This window comes from Alternaria arborescens, assembly GCF_004154835.1.
Source record: "Alternaria arborescens strain FERA 675 chromosome Unknown contig_28, whole genome shotgun sequence".
In the NCBI taxonomy this organism is placed as follows: domain Eukaryota; kingdom Fungi; phylum Ascomycota; class Dothideomycetes; order Pleosporales; family Pleosporaceae; genus Alternaria; species Alternaria arborescens.
In genome coordinates this window covers 114,603-138,479 of record NW_021167883.1, presented here as the reverse complement: position 1 = coordinate 138,479, position 23,877 = coordinate 114,603, and the positions used below count along the sequence as shown (strand labels likewise).

At 52.3% G+C, this 23,877-nt stretch overlaps 7 protein-coding genes across 7 annotated transcripts; 5 read left to right on the top strand and 2 right to left on the bottom strand.

The window, feature by feature from the left end:
- Positions 1-820: 820 nt before the first annotated feature.
- Positions 821-12,881, top strand: AA0111_g9600 (E3 ubiquitin-protein ligase; the record flags this gene model as incomplete). Its single annotated transcript, XM_028656177.1, has 4 exons — positions 821-865; positions 918-8,352; positions 8,407-12,720; positions 12,787-12,881. 4 exons carry the CDS (start codon positions 821-823, stop codon positions 12,879-12,881), a joined length of 11,889 nt encoding a protein of 3,962 aa, XP_028502826.1.
- Positions 12,882-13,855: 974 nt separating this feature from the next.
- AA0111_g9599 (hypothetical protein) lies at positions 13,856-14,791 on the top strand (the record flags this gene model as incomplete). The annotated part of the gene is made up of 3 exons (XM_028656174.1): positions 13,856-13,928; positions 14,320-14,419; positions 14,476-14,791. The coding sequence occupies 3 exons, from the start codon at positions 13,856-13,858 to the stop codon at positions 14,789-14,791; spliced, it is 489 nt and encodes a 162-aa protein (XP_028502828.1).
- Positions 14,792-15,604: 813 nt separating this feature from the next.
- Positions 15,605-16,585, bottom strand: AA0111_g9598 (hypothetical protein; the record flags this gene model as incomplete). Its single annotated transcript, XM_028656173.1, has 1 exon — positions 15,605-16,585. One exon carries the CDS (start codon positions 16,583-16,585, stop codon positions 15,605-15,607), a length of 981 nt encoding a protein of 326 aa, XP_028502829.1.
- A 1,062-nt stretch (positions 16,586-17,647) lies between these two features.
- Positions 17,648-18,763, top strand: AA0111_g9597 (hypothetical protein; the record flags this gene model as incomplete). Its single annotated transcript, XM_028656172.1, has 3 exons — positions 17,648-17,984; positions 18,115-18,501; positions 18,555-18,763. The coding sequence occupies 3 exons, from the start codon at positions 17,648-17,650 to the stop codon at positions 18,761-18,763; spliced, it is 933 nt and encodes a 310-aa protein (XP_028502834.1).
- A 232-nt stretch (positions 18,764-18,995) lies between these two features.
- On the bottom strand, positions 18,996-19,840 carry AA0111_g9596 (hypothetical protein; the record flags this gene model as incomplete). Its single annotated transcript, XM_028656171.1, has 2 exons — positions 18,996-19,655; positions 19,712-19,840. The coding sequence occupies 2 exons, from the start codon at positions 19,838-19,840 to the stop codon at positions 18,996-18,998; spliced, it is 789 nt and encodes a 262-aa protein (XP_028502742.1).
- A 508-nt stretch (positions 19,841-20,348) lies between these two features.
- On the top strand, positions 20,349-21,677 carry AA0111_g9595 (hypothetical protein; the record flags this gene model as incomplete). The annotated part of the gene is made up of 4 exons (XM_028656170.1): positions 20,349-20,426; positions 20,478-20,848; positions 20,897-21,308; positions 21,357-21,677. The coding sequence occupies 4 exons, from the start codon at positions 20,349-20,351 to the stop codon at positions 21,675-21,677; spliced, it is 1,182 nt and encodes a 393-aa protein (XP_028502835.1).
- A 904-nt stretch (positions 21,678-22,581) lies between these two features.
- On the top strand, positions 22,582-23,801 carry AA0111_g9594 (hypothetical protein; the record flags this gene model as incomplete). The annotated part of the gene is made up of 3 exons (XM_028656169.1): positions 22,582-22,914; positions 22,974-23,131; positions 23,195-23,801. 3 exons carry the CDS (start codon positions 22,582-22,584, stop codon positions 23,799-23,801), a joined length of 1,098 nt encoding a protein of 365 aa, XP_028502836.1.
- Positions 23,802-23,877: the final 76 nt, after the last annotated feature.

Below are 23,877 nucleotides of genomic sequence, written 5' to 3'. Positions count from 1 at the left end.
TTACTGGCAGTCCTGCCGAGGCTTTTCTTATGACTTATGATTTGATATCGAATAATATATAATACCATTTCACCTACCGTCTCTGTGTCGTGGATACAGTGCTTTCTGATGGTGCAAGTGCTTGGTCGTGATATCCTTGGATATCCGCTAGCTAAGTTCACGCGTGATGATGCAAGGAGATAGTATCATCGTTCCGTGAATGTCGTAGCCCGCCCCAGCGCATTCATGATCGTCATATCGTCCGAAGAGTCACTGACGACAGCGCGTCGCTTTCGTGACGCTCTAAGCTCGGATCAGCGGGCACGGACCATGTCTCCATCATTGCGGAAACTGCGACTTGCAGTGCTCATAGCTACAGCTCCCACAACAACTACACCTCACCCACCCGCTCTACCACCGATATAGAGGCTGCCGCTAACCAACCTTTGGCACTTGCATCCCGTCAATAAGCGACCAACTAGCTGTCCCAGATCCGCGCCTGCACCGTGGTATCTAACATCGACCTACCCACCTACGCCTCTTCTCCGCCAACCCGCCCGGTCACAAGCATTACCTACATCTCGCTACGACCGCTTTTGTGTGTGGATACGACGCCAACATACATCATCAAGACCCCGCTTTTCGCTCCACTAAAACGTAGCCACCTTGGGTTTCTGCGCTTCCGGTAAAGGCAGTCGCAGCCTACCTCTAGACAGCCTCCCGCGTCACGCATCTCTCGCTGTGTCACTCGACTGCCTGCACACAACTGCTACTCACTAGAGACCAGCTTCATAGAGCTTGCATGTGAGCAAGTTTCGCCTTCCGAGCGCCCGGCGCAAACATGAAGATCAAGAAACAGGCTACATCGCGACATGAGTCGACTCTGGTAAGTTGAGCATCCTTTGCCATGTCTCGCCACTACTAACAAACCACCGCAGTCGCCGATGATAGCAGACTTCGTAAAGGCAACCGAGTCAATACCGCTATTCCAGCTGCCCGCACATCTCGCCTCCTTCCCTAGGCACTGGCCCTTTCCCCGCGGTGACGCATATCACTGGATCCCCGCCCTCAACCGCTTCGACCACATCCTCGAGCTGTTCAACAAGGAGTATGGCCTGGCAGACGGACCGCAGACGCAGTCCTTCCAGCGCCGACTACTGCTCAAGGGCGATGTCGAGGAAGGAAACACCAGCTCGGAGCAGACCACAACCGATGCTGTCCTGGATACCCTGCACGTATCACAGGATGGCGATCGCGAGCTGATCGAGCAGATCCTCAACTTCACGCGCATGCTCTTGGAGAATTGCGGCAATCGTAGTCTGTACTCTAGCAGCGAGCGCTTGGACAAGCTACTAAACACGACTTCCACATCTCTTCTCAAAGCTACGCTTCGTCTAGGTCATCGACTCGCTCAGCGCTACGCCGCCGCACGCATGCGCCTGGCTCCGGCCACCCTCCACCCATCTCTTCTCTCCAGCCACTACAACATCAATCTCGACAAGGTCCAGAAGCTGGCCAGCCCATTCGCAAAGGGCCCCGCCACAGCAGTACCAGTGTTCGGCACACCGGCAGGCAAAGGCAAGGAGCGCGCTGGCAGCACTGATAAGATTAGTCCGTCCGATCTCGTTGCCATGTACTCCATGTCCGAAGCATCGATGAAGCAGGAGTTCGGAGGCGTCCTCGTCTCGTACTATGAACCCACTCCCTCGTCCGAAGCAGAGAGCAGCAAACCGGCTTCCATAGACACACCCGCACCCACAACACCGACTCCAGTGCGAAGAACGTCAAGCATGAACCCCAACCGAACACCGCGACAGCCTCAGCCTCCGCCCGCTACCGATTCACCGAGCACGCCAGTCTTCACACCTGGACAACCCAGTAGTACAACGAATGGGCCCAAGACTTTCGAGCTGTCAGCCGAGAAGGTGGTCAAGACCGACATCCACGACCTTATTAAGGAAGGACTCGCACGTCTACCGGAAACAGCCCACTACGAATTCCTCCACAAGCTTCGCACCGCGAAGATGTTCCACGAGGGACACACAGGGCGCGACAGTGCAGTCGCCATCCGTCTTCTATCCATCGCAAACATTGGCTACGTACACGTCGAGAAGGAGTTCATGGCAAAGCTGGGTCAGCAAGATGCAGATGAGCCACGCCGGTTACAACTTGCCTACCAGCTCTCTGAGCTGGTCCATCCGCCAGGCAACGGTGAGACTGGAATCTCGACGGAACTGCAGACTTACACCATGAGCGCTCTTGAGGCGCTCGCAAAGCACAAGTCCAAAGCGCCTGATGTTTGCACCGCCCTCAGCGTCAACGTTAACCATGGTGTACTTTTCTACGTTGTGCGCAAGCTTGTCGCTGGACTTGGCGAAGAGACAGGTAACCCTGATGATGTCGAAGAAGATGAGTGGCGCGATGCTTTGTTCTCTCTTCTGAACACTCTACCTACTTCTCAAACGCGCACTGGTGAGCAGATGGTGGCCGCTGGTCTTCTGGAAGTTCTAGTCGATGTCCTCAAGCTGCGTACCGCTAAGGCAGAACGCAATCACCCTAAGATTCTCAACTTCCTTGACACATTCGTCTATAACCTGCGCGACGCCTTCTCAGCCCTTGTAGCCGCGAAGGGACTTGAAATCATCGCTGATCTGATGCAATACGAAGTCGACACTTCTAAGAAGCTCGCAGAAGAGGACAAGGGCATGCCCAAGGAGTACAAGACGCAGCTTACTGATTATCAAATTCCGTTTTACCACCAGCAGAGTCTACGCTGGCTTTTCAAGTTCCTCAACCATATGATGTCACATACAGGCGGAAATTTCGATCGCCTGATGCGAAACTTGCTTGACTCGCAACAGCTGCTCAGCAGCTTGCGCACTGTGCTATCCAATGCCAAGACGTTCGGCTCAACTGTCTGGAGTATGGCTGTCACAATCCTTACCAGCTTCATCAACAATGAGCCCACTAGCTATCAAGTCATCGCCGAGGCGGGTCTTAGCGATGCGTTCCTGGAGACTGTGGCTGGAGAGCCCGCTTCAGAAGCAATTGCTGCAGCCAACGCTGATGTGAGTGCTTCAACACCATCGACATATCCTCCACGAGAAGCTGGAAAGTCACTTGCGGAGGGTATCCTGCCTGTCGCAGAAGCCATTTCGACTTTACCACCGGCCTTCGACGGCATCTGCTTAGCTGAGGCTGGTATGAAGTTGTTTCAGTCATCAATCGCACTTGAGCGATTCTTTGAGATTTTCGAGAGTCCTGCCCATATAAAAGCACTTGATGCTGATACCGAGATGCCTACTTTGATCGGAAACTCTTTCGATGAGCTGGTGCGCCATCACCCACCTCTGAAGGCACGTGTTCTTTCATGTCTCAGCGAATTGATAGCGCGCGTGGTTCAACTTTGCGCCGAGAAGGCCGTTAAGGAAGGTGTGGGAGCTAAGCTTTGGTCCGAGGACGCTGCTGGTAAGCTGACCGTCGCTGGCGGCCGCCAAGCCCTTTCTGGGCCACGCTCTCAACAGAGCACAGTTCAAGCTTCGGAATCTACAGCTACCGACGTAGAGATGAAGGATGCTGATGATACTGCTAACGAACCAGTCGCTTACGACCAAATCACTGAGACCGAAGACAGCACCAAGGGCCCTACTACCGGTCAATACATCCGCGTTCTGTGTCGCTTCCTCTCTGGATTCTTCTCAAATCACGCCATGTGCGCTGCGTACGTCGAGCTCGATGGTGTAGACAAGATTCTCGACATCTCAAGCCTTGCCTGCTTAGATCCAAAGGCAAGTGAGTACCGCAGCATGTGTGAGCAATTCGGCCATGTTGTCCAAGTACTCGTCGAGCAGAAGCCGCATATCGCAGTGCCATCTCTGATCAAACGTACACAAGCAGCCTTGGAGCACTTGCAGCCTCTCCTCGACCACACCGGCAAGCAGGCTTTCTTCGCACCTTTTACCAGTTCTGGCACTTCTCAGAACACTGAGAATTTGCAACGAGGCACACAATACGTCAAAGCCCTAGTTTCTGCCCATACTCTCGTCGGAGCTATGACCTTAACATTCCAGAGCCAGATGTATACTACCCGCTCTTCGCACAATGTGTCTAGCCAAGTCAATCTCGCCGACATGTATGCACGTCTTGTGGATAGCCTCGGAAGGTTACATCGAAGCTGTGTATGGGAAGAGTTGTTACTACAGCGTAACATGCCTACAGAATGGGAGAAGGAGACCCGTATCACTAGCTCAGGCTTTGGAAACGATGAAGCCGACAATGTGTTCCGAATTGGAAACAGCGCTACCGAATCACCAAGCAACGGTGACGCTGCCGCTCCTGGCTCGAATTCAGAGAACCCTGTTGCGAGCCAGAATAGTGCGCAATTCAAGAACACACAGACTCTCCGCAATTTGCTTAGCAGGATACCTACCGAGGTTGCACCGTTCTTCCAGTCGCTTGGTAAACTCCTCTTGTTTCGCCGCAGCTTGGAGGCTTACCAGAGGCAATGTGCTACTGTTGTGTCAGACCAACTTGCTCAGGCCGTCATCGATCAGCTCGAATACGAAGGTCCGAAAGAATCGGAGATCATTGAAGATCGGTATGCGTACTGGATTGTCATCCTGACATCCTTGTCGCAGCTCATCGTAGAGCCAAACCTCGATCGATCACAAGCTTTGACGCTGCTACTCGTGTCTTTCCGCAACCTAGGTGGATTCGATGTTTTAGCGAACATTCTCAACCAATTCTACCAATCGGCGCTCAAACTTACCTCGAAGCAGATGGACGACACCACCAGCGAGGAGACGAAGCGACTGCTCAACCTGTCGCTTGGAGGCATCAAGATTATTTTGGCCTTTTACTCTCAGATCATTAACTTCAAGGTCATCTCAGAGTCTCCACAGACGTCATCCATGCAAACCCGGCCAGACCGCGATCGGGAGCGGTCTGACTATTTCTTGACTGCACAATTCCTCGTCGAGCTCCGCTACGCTGTGATTGTTCCTGTCGAGAAGATTTGGAATTCGGATCTCATCGACAAAGCAACCACGTCAATTGTGAAGACGTCTATCAACATTCTAAAATCTGTTCTTGAGTGTGAAGGCGAGCACGGAGCGTGGAAGAGTATCGACAAGATTCCAAAGCGTAGCAAACCTATAATCAAGCCTTGGTCTGCTAGGAATGGAGATCACTTGCCGCGTCTGAAGGAAAACGGACATGAGGAGAGCCTGGCTGAAGAAGCCCTGTATCGCTGCTGCGACAACTTCAACATGGCAAATGAGTACTGCAAGAATCAGGCCCGTCCAGGTGTTTCCAGGAACCCTATTCCACAGTATGAGATTCAAGCGCGTGGCCCGCCGTCCACCTCGCCGAGCCGAGCTGAAGTGGTGGTCCCCGAGCATCCAGATGATGCTAGCATGACATCAAGCGAAGTAACGCGGGATGAAGATGGCTCTGAGCAGCCGGAGACACAGTCGGTTCAGATGGAAGACGCCGACACTTCGACTGCAGAGACAGAAGCGCCTACGTCTACTACACCTGTACCGGGTGATCAGCCGAGCCAGGCACCTGCTGTACCGCAGGATACTCTTGCTTATCAAAAGCGGATGGCTAACGGAAATTCAACTCAGCTTGTTGCACTAGACATGTTGGATGAACAGCGAACCAAGCTCCGTGAGAGACTTGTTGAGCAATCTCTTGACGTGCTCAACACGCACGAGGATGTCACCTTCGAGCTTGCCGATCTCATCTCAGCCGCCGTTTCAAAGGCACCAGATCCATCCGAGATGCGTGGGGAAATCGGCATGATGCTCGTACAGTCTCTCATGTCACTGCAGAGTGACGACGACTTCCGAAATCAGGGCAAGAAGATAGCAGCTTCAGCCCATCTTTTGGCCTTGATACTACAAGAGAAGGATTTCTACGATGTCATTGTTGAGCAGCTTAAGGAACATTTCACTACGTTGTTGGGTTTCATCAAAATCTTCCCAGATCAATCTCCGGAAGATTCATCACCTTGGATCGGCCAGGTCTTGCTTATCGTCGAACGACTACTAGCTGAGGATCAACTTCCGCACCAAATTTCATGGACTCCGCCAACGGAAGAGTCAACAGAAGAGACCACAGTTGACGAGCTACCACAGCCGATTGTCAGTGTCGAGGAGAAAGATCTGCTGTTCAATGCGATTATCGAAATGCTGCCTCGCATCGGGAAGGATGAGTCGTTGGCTCTATCCGTGACACGAGTACTAGCCATGCTTACTCGCACTCGCAAGATAGCGACCCGTCTCGCAGAGAAGCGCAACATCCAGCGACTGTTCCTTATGGTCAAGCAACTTGCGGGCATCACCAACGAAGGCCTGCGTAGCGCTTTCATGATTGTCCTTCGCCACATGATCGAAGATGACGAAATGATTCGGCAGATCATGCGTACCGAGATCCAGCAGATGTTTGAGTCGCGCGACCGAAGACAGACAGACACCACTGGCTACACTCGCCAGATGTACGCGCTAGCCATTCGTGCACCTGAGATCTTCGTCGAAGTCACCAACGAGAAACTCCAGCTGAAGGGCTTCGATCCCAACCAGCGACCACAAGCTCTGATGCTCAAGAAGACTGAGCCACCTTCAACTGAAGGAGCGAGCATCGTGGAATCCTCGGAGGTCACTGCGGAGGCTGACAAACCAAAGGAATCTAGCGAAGCGCCTAAACAGCCATTCCTCGAGCGAACAAAGACTTCGGATCTCAAGGTTCCTGTAGTTGAGAACCCTGACGGCGTCATCCACTACCTGCTCTGCGAGCTGCTAGCTTATAAGGAAGCAGAAGACAAGCCTGAGGCTGCCAAGCCAAAAGAGAGCGCACCTGAAGCGCAGGCAAGCAATGAGTCGGGCTCCGACGCCGCTACTGCCGCCCCTGCTGCTGCTTCCACGGAGGCCGCCAAACCCGAAAAACCCGTATTCAAGGCCGAAGAGCATCCAATTTACATCTACCGCTGCTTCATCTTGAAGTGTCTCTCCGAGCTTGTACAGAGCTACAACCGCACAAAGATTGAATTCATCAACTTCTCCAGGAAGGCAGACCCTTACACCGTGACACCATCGAAGCCTCGCTCGGGCGTCCTGAACTATCTCCTCAATAACGTTGTTCCTATCGGGAGCCTGAACCATGAAGGGGATCTTGCTTTCAAGAAGAAGCTGTTGACATCGAACTGCGCAATCGACCTCATCGTGTCGCTCTGTAACAAGACTGGAGAGTTTGCCCTGCCCAAGACCGATGTGCCGATCTCACCATATGTTGAGACTGAGCCAGACTTACTCTTCGTGCGCAAATTCGTCCTTGAGCATGCCCTGAAGGCATTCAAGGATGCCAACGCTTCGGACGAGCCGCTCGACATGAAGTACTCGCGTCTGCTAAGTATCGCCGACATCTTCTCCAGGATGGTGTCGCAGCGTCCAAATGGCGAGATGCTTACCCAGAACGCCGATCTGACTCCTAACCTGAAGCAGATGGCGAAGATCATGTATGAGAAGAACTTTGTCACTATCCTCACAACGGCGATCTCAGACATCGACCTCAACTTCCCGAACGCTAAGCGCGTAGTTAAGTACATTCTCAAGCCTCTGAAGTGGCTTTGTTACGTCGCCATGGATCTGAGTATGCACTACGATACCTCCTCAGCCCCAGACTCCGCCGATGAGTACGAGATTTCGACCGCATCCGATGACGATCTCATTGGCAACGGGCGGGAGGAGACGCCTGATTTGTTCCGCAACTCCACACTGGGCATGTTCGAAGCCCACGAGTCAGAATCGGACGAAGACTCGGAAGATGAAGAGGGTGAAGAGATGATGTACGATGACCCTTACGCGGATGATATGGAGTACGATGAAGGCGATATTGGTGACGACGATGTCGTTTCCGATGACGATGAAGAAATCCTCGAGATGGATATCGATGGCATGGGTCCAATTGAGGGTCTTCCTGGTGATGTTGATGTTGAGATCGAACTCGACGATGATGGCAACGCCATGGGCTCCGACGATGATTCAGAAGATGATGAGGAAGACGATGAGGACGAGGATGACGATGACATGGACGATATGGATGATGATGGTGACGATGGCATGGATGATATGGAAGAGGCCATGGACGCCATGGAAGAGGTGACAGGTGATGACGAGAATGCTAGCCTTGCCGATGATCAAGAGGATGACTGGAGCGACGATCCAGACGATTTCCCTGGCGGCCCCAACGGCGACGCTAACATGCCACCGGGCGCGCTGGGCTTCGTCCTTGATCCACCTCAGCTTCTTGAGCAGATGCGTCAGCAAGGCGGGGATCTTGAGGATTTCCTAGATGACAACATGGAAGAAGAAGGTCCGTTACTGCATAGGATAGAACAACATCTTGAACCCCAACTAACCCAATTAGATATGGATGATGAGGAAGAGGAATATGACGAAGATATTCACTACGATCCTGGCATGGAGGACGACGACGACGCCATGCCGGAAATTGCATGGGGTGGTGGCTGGGAAGACCCTCAACCCCCTACTGTTCGACATACCCACCGCCTCAGTCCATGGATGTTCCCAGCAGGTCCAGGCGATCGCATCCTTGTACCAGCTTACCGCTCACATCGCCCAGGTGCTGGTCCCCGCGTCACTGACGACGGTATTAACCCTCTGCTTCAGCGAGGCGGTCGCTCCGCTGGACGAGATGGCCTACCACGCAACGAAGGCAACAGCGACTGGGTTCACGCCATCGAAGGTCGCGGTCCTCGTGTCTTCAGTCAAAATGACAGCCCTGTCTCATTCATCAGCAACTTGTTGAACGCGATGAGCTCCGGCGCTGGCGGCCCGACATTACACCAGCATGGTGGCGCGCTGCATCTTTCTTTCAGCAACTCCATGGGTATGCCACCTTTTGATAGTGGTATGCGCCGTGATATTGCTCGCATGCGAGAGAACTACACATCGCGCACTGCTCGCGAAGACCCACACTCTGCGGTAGCTTTCGCCAAGGTATATACCAGCCAGCGCTGGCAGGAAGAAGCTAGAATTCTCTACGGCCCTGCGGCAATCGAGAAGAGTAACCGGGTCATCAACTCCATCCTAAAAGTCATGGTTCCACCCGCCATGGAGGCAGCGAAGAAGCGTCTAGAAGAGCGCCAGGCAGAAGTCGCCCGCAAGCTTAAGGAAGAGCAAGAGGAGAAGGAGAAGCAGGAGCGTGAAGAACGCGAGAGACGTGAGGCACAAGAAAAGGAAGATCGCGAGCGACAGGAACGCGAAGCCGCTGAAGCTGCGAGCCGAGCTCCAGAGCAACCTGCAGAGGACGAATCCAAGGCGGAGCCTGAGACTGCACCGGAAGCGCAAGCGATGGAGGGCGTTGAGGCTGGAGAAGCCTCGACACAACCCGCCGCTGCTGAGTCGGCCCCTGCAGAACCTGCTGGGCCACCTCCACAACGCATCACCACCATGATTCGAGGTCATGAGTACGACATTACGGATCTGGGTATCGACACCGAGTATCTGAACGCTCTTCCCGAAGATCTACGTGAAGAAGTCTTGATGCAGCAGGTGGCTGAGCGTAGAGCAGAACAACGGGCTGCAGCACGACGACAAGAACAAGCGCAGCAGCAGTCGCAAGCCCCGGCACAAGCACAAGCTCCTGCTGCACCCGAAGAGGCAGGAGCAGCAGGTGAAGTTCCTACAGATATCAACGAGGACTTCCTAGCAGCACTTCCCGCAGATATTCGAGCCGAGTTGCTTGCGCAAGAAGCACAAGAGCGTCGACGCCGAGAGCGCGAAGAGAATCGCCGTCGCAATCAAGCCAACGCTGGTGCCCCTCCTCCACAAGCAGAAGAGATGGATCCTGCAAGCTTCTTCGCGTCACTGGACCCTAATCTACGAGCTGCTGTGCTCATGGATACGGACGAAGACATCTTGCGCCAGCTACCACCAGAATTATCTGCAGAGGCTCGAGCGATGGGAGGCGATCGTCGGTTACATCAGTTCAACGACTTCGGCTATAGACGAGGTGATCGCCGTGCCCAGCCTGATGATCCGTCGCAGAAGAAGAAGACTCGTCCTTGTGTACAAATGCTTGACAAAGCCGGCGTCGCGACACTTCTTAGACTCATGTTCATCCCACAGCAGGGAAGCGCAAAGGGTAGCCTGAGCTCCATCTTGCGCTACGTCTGTGAGAATCGCCAAAACCGTGCAGAGGTCATCAGCATCCTGCTCAGCATTCTTCAAGATGGAAGTGCTGACGTAAATGCTGTCGAGAAGAGCTTCGCGCAACTGTCAATTCGAGCCAAGCAGCCTCAGCAACCAGCGGACAAGACCCCGAAGATCTCCCGCAAAAACGGCGCTTTATCAATCAACGCAGACGTCTCTCCACTTATGGTTGTTCAGCAATGTCTTAACACGCTTACCCAGCTGACAGAGAAGAACCCCGCTGTCTGGCAATTCTTCCTGACCGAACATGAGACGGGCGTTGGATTCAAGAACCGCGCCAACCGCAAGGGCAAGGCTAAAGAGACCAAGGCGAATAGGTATCCGGTCAACGCTTTACTTACCCTGCTCGACCGCAAGCTCATCGTTGAGAGCTCCACCATCATGGAGCAATTGACGACACTGCTGAAGGTCATCACCGCACCGCTGCAGGTTCTCAAAAAGGAGAAGGAGAAGGCTGCTGAAGAGGCGAAGAAGGAGGCCGAGACATCTGCGGATGGCCAGGCCACCGAGAACCAGCCTGCCGATACTGCAGCCATAGAGGCTCGTCCCGAAGGCCAAGATACGGAGATGACGACCGCTTCTGAAACCGCTGCTCAGCCTGAAGCCGCTACTGCTGAGGGCGAAGGTAGCATTTCCAGGCCTGACGAGTCAAAGGCCGAAGACGACAAGACGAAGAAACACCGCACTCTCACACCGCCCGATGTGCCTGAAGTCAACCTTCGACTTGTCGCCAAGATTCTGGCTGCTCGGGAATGCAACAGTAAGGTATTCCAGGAGACTCTCAACGTCATCAGCAATCTTTCGCCCATACCTGGTGCGAAGGAGGTCTTCGGCCAAGAATTGCTGGGGATTGCTAAGGATCTGGCCAGCTCAACACTCCATGACCTTACCAGCTTGACGATTCAAGTCTCAAAGGCAAGCTCGCCTACTGATGTCCAGGGCATCGCACTTGCCAAATTCTCCCCAGCAAGCTCCGACCAAACTAAACTGCTACGGGCCCTGACGGCACTTGACTATCTCTTTGATCCATCACGTGACAGCAGGGACAAGCCTGAATCTGCTGCAGAGGCACTCGAGCCCGCTCAAAAGGAAGATATCCTCTTGACCTTATATGAGGATCGAGCTTTCGCGCCCTTATGGGAGAAGCTCAGTGAGTGTCTGACGGTCATCCGCCAGCGTGGCAACATGCTCAATATCGCTACCACACTCCTTCCGCTGATTGAGAGTCTTATGGTTGTCTGCAAGAATACTACTCTCAAGGAGATGCCTTTGTCTAAGATGATGCCTAAGGAATTCGCCCTATCTAGCCCGCCGCCTGAAAGCAGGATGGAGAATTTGTTCTTCAACTTCACTGAAGAGCATAGGAAGATTCTCAACGATCTTGTTCGCCAGAATCCTAAGTTGATGAGTGGCACATTCTCTCTTCTCGTCAAGAATTCCAAGGTGCTGGAGTTCGACAACAAGCGTAACTACTTCAACAGAAAACTCCACTCCCGAGGCGGCGACCGACAAGCACATCCGCCTCTGCAGCTTTCTGTCCGCCGAGACCAAGTCTTCTTGGACTCTTTCAAGTCGCTGTACTTCAAGTCAGCCGACGAAATGAAGTTTGGCAAGCTTAGCATCCGCTTCCACGGCGAAGAAGGTGTTGACGCTGGTGGTGTTACTCGCGAATGGTTCCAGTCCATCTCACGCCAGATGTTCAACGCCGACTACGCTCTTTTCGTACCTGTTGCTTCCGATCGCACGACATTCCACCCCAACCGCCTCAGTTCTATCAACCCTGAGCATCTGATGTTCTTCAAGTTCATTGGTCGCATCATCGGTAAAGCGCTCTACGAAGGTCGCGTTCTGGACTGCCATTTCAGCCGAGCGGTCTACAAGCAAATCATGGGCAAGCAGGTTAGCCTCAAGGACATGGAGACACTTGATCTGGAATACTACAAGTCCCTGGAATGGATGATTCATAACGAAATCACGGACATTATCACGGAAACCTTCTCAGTGGAAGTCGAGGCCTTCGGTGAGATGCAGACTGTCGACCTCATTGAGAACGGTCGTAACATTCCGGTCACCGAAGACAACAAGCACGAGTACGTTCGCCTCATCACTGAGCACCGTCTTGTCGGCGCCGTCCAAGAGCAACTTGAGAACTTCCTCAAGGGCTTCCACGACATCGTTCCCGCTGAACTGGTCTCCATCTTCAGCGAACAAGAACTCGAACTTCTCATCTCCGGTCTTCCTGACATCAACGTGGACGACTGGAAGAACAACACCGAGTACCACAACTACACGGCCGCCTCACCACAGATTCAATGGTTCTGGCGCGCTGTCCGAACGTTCGAGAAGGAAGAGCAGGCCAAGCTACTGCAATTCGTTACTGGTACTAGCAAGGTGCCACTGAATGGTTTCAAGGAACTCGAGGGCATGAACGGGTTCAGCAAATTCAATATCCATCGCGATTATGGTAGCAAGGATCGTTTGCCGAGTAGTCATACTTGCTTTAACCGTAAGTTTAATCCCCCAGCATCGATTTAATAACTTTTTTGGGAAGCAGGAGCTAATGATGGAACAGAACTTGACCTCCCCGAGTATGAAACTTATGAGGATCTGCGTAAGGCCTTGTACACCGCTATGACGGCTGGTGGCGAGTACTTTGGATTCGCCTAGGCGCGCCTCACTGGCTCGTTTTCACGGACTTTTGCTAGTACGACGGGTTTTTCCCTTACTCACGATAGCAACTTTTCGATATTAAATATTACGAACTCTCTTTGCATTGCCAGGCGCAGGGAGGTTGTGCACAGGATATACCCTAAGGTGGGGATGGGGATGAGAGTGATTGTACGAGTATGAGCAAAATTGGAGGATTGGAGGAGTTTAGTGCTTATGAGTTTACGAGATGACGATGATCTGATGCGAGTCGGTCGAGCACATGGAAAGGCTGGGAGTGCAGGCCCAAGCCTTTTTTGCTGACGCGAGACTACTCGTATCGGGTTGAGGATGACTGAGTTATTTCTTCTGAAGTTTCTTTCCCTTTGAGGCCTCAGTTTGGTATTAGGTAGATAACCAATGAGTTTCTTTCCTCGGATTTGTGTTCTTGGGTGGCTGTGAGGTGGTGATATGTAGTTGTCGCAAGAGAGTCGTGCGACAGATGGGCAAGCAGCATCATTTGGCCAGCATGTCGCTGTCGACGGCGGCAATATGCTAGATTCAGAAGTGTATATCGACCCAAAGCGTTTTGACTACCGACGTTACTTTCGAGTGCGACAAGGTTCTGTAGATGATACCTCCAAAAAAATCCTATCTCGTCTCTACTGGTCCAGACAATCTCACATCTGGCCATGGAACACAGGCGTGTCCTGGACGCTTCTTCGCAGCCCATGTGCTTGAGATTGCTCTTTGTCATCTATTGCTAAAGTACGACTGTGAACTGGCGCCTGGAGCAAGCCTGGTAACATTGTACTTGGTTGGAGATTTGAAAATTCTCGACCCGAGAAACAAGCTACGGTTTACACGTCGCAAAGAGGAGATCGACATAGAGCATCTGTCATACACGTGATATTGGTAGATTCGTACCTGTACAGTGTCACAAGCAACTGACATTCCAGTCGAGATTTCTCAACAGGATGGTTGGCCGTTTTCTCATGTTCCTCTTTAAAATTGTCCTCTATGAGTGGGATAATCGTAATAGCCCTTGGGTGTCATTCTCATGGATAGGTAAGTACGCGGCAGCAGTTGGAGGTAGCCCACTAGAGATATGATCTGGCTAGCACCGTTCGAAACCACTTTTCGTTCATTGTCCTCTAGCTTTGGTTGGTTTCTTCATTACGTAGTTTGTAGAAAGTGCGGGTGTGGGGCTTACCCGATCTGGGCAGTCAGGCACGGCTTACCGAATTAGGGCAACTATCGCATTCATACGTTGTGGGGATGAGCCACGAACACAATCATTATGATCTCTTATAATGAGCTTCGCATGTTTCTGCTGCACTGCAAATCGAGTCGCTTCCACTTTACAAACACTAAATCATACCGAAAAGTAAGTTCAGCCCCTCATTCACTAGACCCTTCTATCGCATCGTCACATTGCTAAGGTGCTTCACCTATATAGTGTCTGGAAATCTAGTACCTCTTACCGTCATCAAGGGTGCAGGTCATGAGTTTATCCCACTTCCACAGGGTGACAACGCCACCGTAGCAGATTTCCACACGTACGTTTCTCCACACCATCTCATAAGTTCTCCTCAAAGATCTAACCTTCGAGCAGCATCCGCACACAAACCACCGACTCACCCGCACATCTGACATCTGGCTTCTATAAGATCGAAGCTGGGCCTTCCAAACCCGCATCTTACAACTTTGAAGAGACCAAGTATGTTCTAAGCGGTCAAATCGATGTCTTGGACGAAGCAACCGGGATCACACATCACCTTGTCGCTGGCGACTTCGCGTTCTTTCACGTAGGATCCAAGGTTCAGTTCTCTACCAAGTCCAGCGGTATGGCCTTCTATGCTGTCACGAGGCCAGTTAGGGTGGCACATCCAAATCTGAAGGAAAGAGAAGAGAAGACATCGAAGTTGTAAAAGCCGTTTGCCACAATAGCGTACGATCACCAGAGAAGGAAAAGGGAGCAAGTGAGAGCATCAGGCTATGCTATTTTTGGAAGAAGATGAATTTGTCTATTATCAATTGCCCTGCTTGTAACGCTGTAAATGAGCGGTTCAGGCAGGATTTTTACTTGAACAATCAGTGCAGTAAAGCTACGGGTTCATGGAAAATTAATACCATTCACGATCAGTTATGCCACCCACAAAAATGTCGAAAAATGTCTTCCGTCAAGCGCAAGCTTCTCACTCATTGCGCATTTACCGACAAGCATGCGGCGTGTATACATAGGAATGTGCTCGGTATCTCCTGCCAAGATTGCGTGAATACTGTTACTGTGAATCATATCACGGAATCTAGGAACTAGAAGCAAAAAGATATGAGTATATGCCGAAGGAGGCGGAGCAGGTTAGTGAGCCGTATAATCATGTGGTTTGTCACTCGCATAACGATGGCGATGCTTGCCCCATCTGTGTGTGGGGAGGATGTCTTGAGACCCTCCTCGGAACTGGGTTGATGAAGTTTTAGGGGATGAAGAGCGAGGTTTTATCGGAGTGGAGATGGCCATGTGTAACGAGGGGTGTTCATAACGATGATGCAGAGTATGCAGCCTGTGTAACAGCACCTCCAGCAACATTACAAAATACAGTTCACAAAGCACAGCAAGAGGTTGGGATGAATAGATGAGGTCAAGAATGAATTGCATCGCGGGCCTTGTTGGCACTCCGCGTCATTATATAACCCGAACGCCCAGATCAAAGAGATTCGTTACCATGATATACTACTATCGTCTACCACTTAAGCTTCTTGTCCTTGCCAATAAATTCATCAATAATGTCCAAGTAGTACTCCTTGAGATCCTCAACCTTAGGAACCTCGTCGCTCTTGCTGTAGAGATCGTAAGGGTTGAACGCCTTGACGGCCTCCAGCATGCGCTCATCCTTCTCGTTCATCATCCACTTGTACGCACCACCAGTGTGCCACGGGTAGAATGAGTGGTACCTAATCATAGCAAGACCCTCGTCAGGGATGGTGCTCTGGTCCTTCATGATGTGGTAGAGGTACTCGTCGTGGCCCCAGCTCAACATGACATTGTCCATGCCACAGCCAGGTGTGTAGATACCGTGCTCGGTGCTGTAGATCTCATCCTTATAGTCTGGGTTGTTCTTGAAAGTGTCGGGGTAGATGATCTTGGGGGAGTAGGCGCAGCCGACAGGGAATGTGTCGCCAACTACGTCCCATTGGCCCTGGGCGTCGTAGAAGAAAAGGAGCTTGCCGAGGTCGTGAATAAGACCTACAAGCTGGAACCATCGCGGCTTTCCATCGCGGCGAATGGCTTCGGCAGACTGGAGGAGATGCTCAATTTGCGAGAGGGAGGTGTCTGGGTCGGATTCGTCGATGAGTGTGTTGAGCTTCTCCATTGCTTCCCAGATGGTCATCTCTGCGCGTGTCTTGGCGTGGAAGGCGTTGCGCGCCTTGAGATTGTAGCCGACGGTTTGCTTCTCGTGCTGCTCGCGGTAGAAGTTCTTCACGCGGTCGCATGCTTCTTCGTACTGGCGGAACTGGGTCTTGTCCTTTTCAGCATCGAATTCGGATTTCTCGTAGATGTCCTTCTCTTTCTGTGTCGCGGTGCCGTTCTTGACCTTCATGGCGGCCTTGAGGACGTTGACATCGTCAATGGCGTCGGAAGTGGCTTCTAGAGCAAGACCATCGCGGTGGTCGTTGAAGTTCTCAGCCACATTGGGCGTCTCGAAGATTGCGCCTGGTGCCATGATGCGAAATGTAATGGGCCAAGAAGAGGGGTATCTTAAAAATATGCAAAGTGCAGAAATGCGGTACGCTATGGAATGGTTGTTGAAGAGGTGATGAAGATGGGGAGTTAGTTGATTGATGTGTAGAGAATGCGACAAGATGAGAGCAGTACTTATCCTTTGCCCGCTACCACACAACGAAGCGTTGTATTGCCAGAACCAGCAGACATCATTACGTCCGAAGTAACCCCAGCCTGCCGAGCCTGAAATTCTGGAGTAAGATTTCTCATCGTCTCCATCTTTGAGATCCACTCGTCGAGGTCACTCCGCACCAGTCTGCCAGCAGATAGGGTCGAGCCAATCGTACCGGAGCAAAATTGCAATGTCAGGCAATTCTCGCCGTCACGCTCACCTGCCGTTGAGGAGCCAGAGGAGATCTGGGGTTCTGGAAACGCGACTAAGGGTCCTGGTGTGCATTCCGCCCGTGGTGGTTGGATGCTTGCGTTAGATCTGCCGCCGTTTGACGGGAGTGCATCGTGCGCGTCCGCATGGGGTCAGAGGGTGCAATTCAGCCCGCTCCATCTGCATACAGTAATTGTCGCCGCCCCAACAGCCGATGGACCCTCTCTTCGTCGCGAACACTCGGCTGGGCCGCCGATGATCAGAAAACGTGCTGCATGATGACGACCCGACTGACAACATCCTGGGACCAGGCTCAGCCCCTCCAGGCACGTGATGCTCGGTGCCACCTTCCCCGACAACACCCCACGAACACGTTGGCTTGTCTGGGCAACTCCTGCTGCGAAAATTTCGCGTGAGGCTGAAGCGCGTCGAGCGCGTATCAGAAGCCATCTCGCAGCCCCCGGACCGAAGCTACACCGGCGGGGCAAGCATGGCGGGGCAGCATCGGACGTCGGGATGAATTATAGAGTCAATCAACGATTGACGTATGTCTTTAGCCATACCAGAAGGGTAAAATTCAGCCACAGTATGGAGCTCCCAAGCAAATGCGAGCAAGCCAGCCCCTGGCCAGCAACATCCCCGCTGCTACTACTAATACCCCAAGCATACCACTGAGTCGCGATGAATCCCGCTCTCTCCAAGTTTATGCTCAAAAGTACACCCAAAAGTATCCTCAACCCACAGCCCGAAATGAACACTGCTATCCCCCTCAACACTGGCGCGACCATCCCCGCTCTGGGACTCGGAACGTGGCAGTCTGCGCCTGGCGAGGTCAAGAAGGCCGTTGTCCACGCTATCGAGGGTGGTTACAGACACATTGACTGTGCCTTCTGCTACCAGAATGAAGACGAGGTCGGCGAGGCGCTTCAGGATGTCATCTCGCGAGGAATTGTGAAGAGGGAGGACCTGTTCATTACCAGCAAGCTCTGGTGCACATTCCACACCCGTGCTGAGGAGGGTCTGCAAAAGAGTTTAGATCTGCTCAAGACACCTTACGTTGATCTCTACCTCATGCACTGGCCCGTTCCCATGAACCCCAAGGGCAAGTTTACTATCTCTTATGGGCACACCAAAACTAACATTTACAGGCAACCACCCCCTCTTCCCCAAGCACGAGGACGGTTCAAGAGACATTGACACCTCAATCACCCACCAAGACACATGGAAGAACCTCGAGAACCTGATCAAGTCGCATCCCGATAAGGTCAAGGCCATTGGTGTCTCCAACTACTCTGTCAAGTACATGGAGAAGCTTTTGGCCAAGGCCACCATCGTCCCCGCTGTCAACCAGATCGAGAACCACCCACTGTGCCCACAACAAGAAGTTGTTGACTTCTGCAAGGAGAAGGGCATCCACATCACAGCCTACAGTCCGCTAGGAAGCACTGGCTCGCCTCTCTTCAAGGACGAGGTCGTCAACGAGGTCGCAAAGAAGCACAGCGTCACCCCCGCCGTCATTCTCTTGAGCTACCACCGTAAGTTTGACCAAACATATGCTTTCTCGAGCACCCAACTAACTTCGTCAAAGTCGCCCGCAACTCCTCCGTCCTCGCAAAGTCGGTCACTCCATCCCGCATCGACGAGAACAAGAAGCTCATCTCCCTCGATAGCGAGGACATGGAGAAGCTGGAGAAGATTCACAAAGAGAAGGGCATCACCCGCTGCGTATACCCGCCGTTTGGTGTCAATGCTGGATTCCCGGATAAGCCTGAGGGCATGGATCTCAGCGGACCTTGACTACTTGAGGCAAGCAAGTTGTAGGTGTTGCATCTAGGATAGGACTAAAACGCTATACCCAATGAATTGTTATGAATTTCCAAGATCTTGAAACAGCCTATGTGATAGTTGAGAGGTCATGCCAACTGGTGAGAGACACAAAGAATATGTCAAGCTCATGAATATAAAGGAAAAAGTCTATCATTAAACATTGCCTCCTCTGTTGTGCAACTCTAGCGATCAGTCAATCAATCTACCTACCCATCCACCCACCATCAACAGTAAGCACCTCCCCACTCACGTACGCACTCGCCGCACTTCCCAAGAAAACTACCGCGCCCTTGAAATCCTCCGGCGCCCCCCACCTCCCTGCCGGAATACGACTGAGGATACTCTCCGCTCTCTTCTCGTCCTTGATCAACGCCTCGTTCATGTCCGTAGCAATATATCCAGGAGCAATCGCATTCACACTAACCCCCTTACTCGCCCACTCGTTGCTCAGCGCCTTGGTAAGCTGTCCCACACCACCTTTACTCGCGGCATATGCCGGTACAGTAATGCCGCCCTGGAACGTGAGCAACGAAGCCACGTTTATGATGCTTCCGCGGCGACCTAGGGGAAGATCCGCGGGTTGGCTGAGCATGTGTGCGCCAACGTCGCGGCAGAGTTGAAAGACAGAAGTTAGGTTTACTTGGAGTACGGCATCCCAGTCTTCGTCTGGGAATTGGTGCGCGGGATGCCGCTTTTGGATGCCGCCGCAGTTGAGCAGGATGTGTATTCTGTGGCCGTCGGAAAGGATGCTGGGGATGAGGGCGGTGATGGAGGATTTGGAGGAGAGGTCTGCAGTGTAGATTGTGGCTTTGCGGCCGAGGGACTCGATCTTTTGTTTGGTAGTTTGGTTGCTGGTATCGCGCTGGGGAGAGGTTGTTAGCAGCTGTAGGGGATTGGGTGAGGATAGTGAGGGCGTACTTGGACGAGGAGGATATCTGCTCCTGCTTCTGCGAGGGCAATGGCCATTGACTGACCAATTCCTCGCGTGCCACCTGTTACGAGGGCAGTTTGGCCCTCGAGCGAGAAGAGCTGCTGTACTGATGTCATACTGGCTGTCTTGCTTGGTGTGGTTCGGAAAGCGTCAGAGAAGGATTAAAGCTGTTATCGAGATTCCAAGGCTGTATATTGACCTTAAAATGACAGGAAGTCTGGGTAAAGTTCTTCAAGAACCTAATGCAAGTCAATCAAGAAGTTTGAAAGCTTGCGGCAGAAGTCGACGGCTTTTCCTGCAGCTCGATGTTTGGGTAGCTCGGAACTGCCTCGGAAAGGGTCAACCCCACCATCTGGGCATGCGTCGGCATCTGCTGTCCCGCTATTTCAAACGCCGAAGGTGGAATTTGTCTCCATGTGATGCATGCTATACTATGAGGCAAAGCGTGCCGATTATCTGGCGCGTAATAGCTTCCGATGTCTTGCGAGATGACCTGATGCTTGAATCTTTCCTTGTTTCCTGACTTCGACTCTGCATCGTTGTAAAGCTGAATATCGCTGTGTAACACGCCTCGAAGTTTCACTTATACATTTCTAACTCGATTCTACCACACGTTGCGACAACATGTCTTCAACAGAAACGTCAGACACCCCAAGGCAAATTCGCGCTTCAGTCCTTCATGGCGCGAAGGATCTACGAATTGTATGCGGCAACAATATTCCCTCAAGCTTGAAGGTGCTAACAGGAAGGCAGGAAAACCGCTCACTCTTCCCACCTTCCCCCACAGAGCTCCAAATCAGCATCCGCAGCACCGGTCTATGTGGCTCAGATCTCCATTACTACAGGCACTACCGCAATGGCGATATTATCGTGCGAGAACCAATGTCGCTAGGTCACGAGTCAGCTGGCGTAGTAGTAGACGTAGGCTCAGAGGTATCGAATTTCAAAGTCGGAGACAAGGTCGCACTGGAAGTTGGACAGCCGTGTGAGAACTGCGATAGGTGCAAAGAAGGGCGGTACAACATCTGCAAAGGCATGAAGTTCCGGAGTAGTGCAAAAGCATTTCCGCACGCCCAGGGCACTTTACAAGACCGTATCAATCACCCAGCTGCTTGGTGCCACAAGTGAGTGTCGCGCCTGTTATAATTGCTACAGAGACTAACAATGAGAAGACTACCAGAGGATATGTCTCTAGATCTAGGGGCCCTCCTTGAGCCTCTGAGTGTCGCCATCCAAGCATCAAAACGCGCACAATTAGCACCAGGTTCAACCGTCTTGGTATTTGGAGCCGGAGCTGTAGGCTTGCTAGTCGCGGCTATGGCCAAAATTTCAGGTGCTGGCACAGTGGTGATAGCAGATATCGATGCTGGGCGAGTACAATTCGCAGTTGAGAACAAGTTTGCGCACCGCAGCTTTACAGTGCCTATGAAGCGTGGAAGCACAATAGAAGAGCAACTGGATATCGCCAAGGAGGTAGCTGCCGAGGTCGGAAAGCTATCAAAGGAAAGTGGTGGTGAAGTTGGCGAGGTGGATGCCGTATTCGAGTGCACCGGTGTGCCGTCTTGTGTGCAAGCATCGATATACGTAAGTTGCGCCACCACAGCTGATTTGGCTATATGCTAACAGATTCAGGCAACACGACCAGGTGGCAAAGTTCTGCTAATTGGTATGGGTACACCCATCCAGACGCTTCCCATTTCCGCAGCTGCCCTTCGCGAGGTCGACATCGTTGGTGTATTCAGATATGCGAATACATACCCCACTGGTATCGAAGTCGTGTCAAAGCAGGGCGATGACTACCCTGCCTTTGCCAAGTTGGTAACACATACCTACAAGGGCTTGGAGTCGGCCGTCGAAGCGTTTGAGATGGCAGGAAAGACAAAGGACGATAATGGAAAGCTAGTCATCAAAGTTGTGCTTGAGACTGGCGAGGAAGACAAGGCTAATCTTTGAAAAAGTCGAGTTTGGTGTTCATAGGTGTTAGATGATGTAGCAACAGAAGCGTGCAGTCGACATCTCAAGCTCGCTTAACATGCTTCGCGTAGTTCTCAGTAGAACAAGATGTTCAATTCTATGTTTTCGGCTCTGTACCTTTGTCGGTGTTGGTAAACAAGTGACGTATGCGGGGAAGCATCAAGGTACCCCGGCTGCAAGCATGTGAAGTGTCGCTAACCCTTCCTTTTCCTTCACAGCCACGGCAACCCCAACCTTCCCCAGCATTGCCGTCCGCCTCCGCAGCGCCAAAATATTTGCATCTTAGCTCTAGGAATAGTGAGCGGTTTCTGACGCAAGCCACCTACTTCGCGCGGGGCAATTTCGCCCCAGGTGGGTGTTCAAAAGAGGAGATTTTCCCCATTCGGCGAGGTCCGACAAGCTGTGCCTGGCGCGACGCGACTCCACGCGTTCCCCACACTTTGCGTCAACAACGATATGCATTTCTCCACAGGTTTTCCGCGTTCCGTCTGTTGTCGTCGCCATACTCGTGCCGAGGATCCGATCCAAACATAGCAATGCACTGCTCAGCGTAGGCAATGTCGCCGCAGTCTGGGGATGATACTGGGGAAGAGTGATGGTCGACTTCTAGACGTAGTTGTGGAATCTGCATTCCCCGAGTTTTGTCCCTGGTGAAGCATGTAAACGAACATGCACGAAAGGCTCAGATTGCGTCGTCGAGCTTAGCTTGGACCCTGAGGGAAGCTTTGACCAAGTACATCTTTGGCGATTGAAAGTCGGTGTATTCCCGTAGGTGCGCATTGCAGCCTATATCTCATCACTCTGGGCCTCGCTGATTTCCTGTAGAGCTCGTTCACTTGCAAACATCTCCATTACTTCCTTTCATCCCAGTACATCCTTCACAATGGCACCAGCTGTCCGCAGACTCCGCGTCGCCGTCTCAGGCCTTGGTCGCATGGGCGCTCGCCATGCAAACCACTTCCTTCACCGCACACCCAAAGCTGAGCTCGTAGCAGCTTTCACACCAGCTGAGAATGAGATTGCGTGGGCAAAGGAGAACCTCGAGCCATGGGGCGTCAAGATCTACACCGACTACGACGAGATGCTGAAGCACGAGGGTCTCGAGGCTGTCTGTGTAGCTACCGTTACCACCGTACACGCCGAGCACACAATCAAGGCCATCGAGGCTGGAAAGCATGTCTTGTGTGAGAAGCCGCTCAGCACCAAGCTGGACGTAGTATGTGAATCGCTATACCTAGATCCAAAAGAGCGTGCGCGACTGACAGCAGTACCTAGGTCCACCAAGTCCTCGACACAGCGAAGCGCAATCCCCACGTCAAAGTCATGTGTGGTTTCTCCCGTCGCTTCGACTCTTCCTACGTCAATGCCTACAACATGACGCTCAACGGCGACATTGGCCGTCCCACAATCCTGCGATCACAAACCTGCGACAAGTACGTTGCGCAACCCCCAGATTCCCTAGTACAAGAATATAAGCTAACATACAACCCCCACAGATACGACCCATCTGGTTTCTTCGTCGCCTATGCTGAGTTCTCAGGCGGCATATTCGTCGACTGCAACATCCACGACATCGATCTCGCCCTCTGGTACTTCTCTGCCGAAAGCAAGGGCAAGACACTGCCTGTAGTGAAGTCCGTTATGGCCGTCGGCGTCACAGCGCTCGAGCCCGACCTAGCCAAGCACGGCGATGTTGACAACGGCGTTGGTGTCGTAGAATTCCACTCAGGTCAGATCGCATACTTCTACTCCTCGCGCATGAACGCCCCAGGCCAACACGACATGACGGAGATCATCGGTACCAAGGGCAAGTTGGCCGTCAACTCGAACCCCATGACGGGACTGTTGGAGAGCCATATCTCTACGGGTATCCACAGGGATATTCCGCAGAACTACTATGAGAGGTTTGAGCAGGCGTTTGTAGAGGAGGCGAGGCAGTTTACTGATGCGGTGCTCGAGGGCAAGGAGGTGCCGATTGATCTGCAGAGTTCAATGGAGGCGGTTAAGATTGGTGTGGCGCTGCAGGATAGTCTGAGAAATGGCAAGAAGATCTTCTTCGACAAGCAGGGTAACAGGGTGGATGAGGCGAGGGCGAAGTTGTAAATTATTCAGTTGGTGGCGATATACCTGATAGACTTGCCCCAACGATGTGGGTAATTAGACAGATGTAATCTCGGAT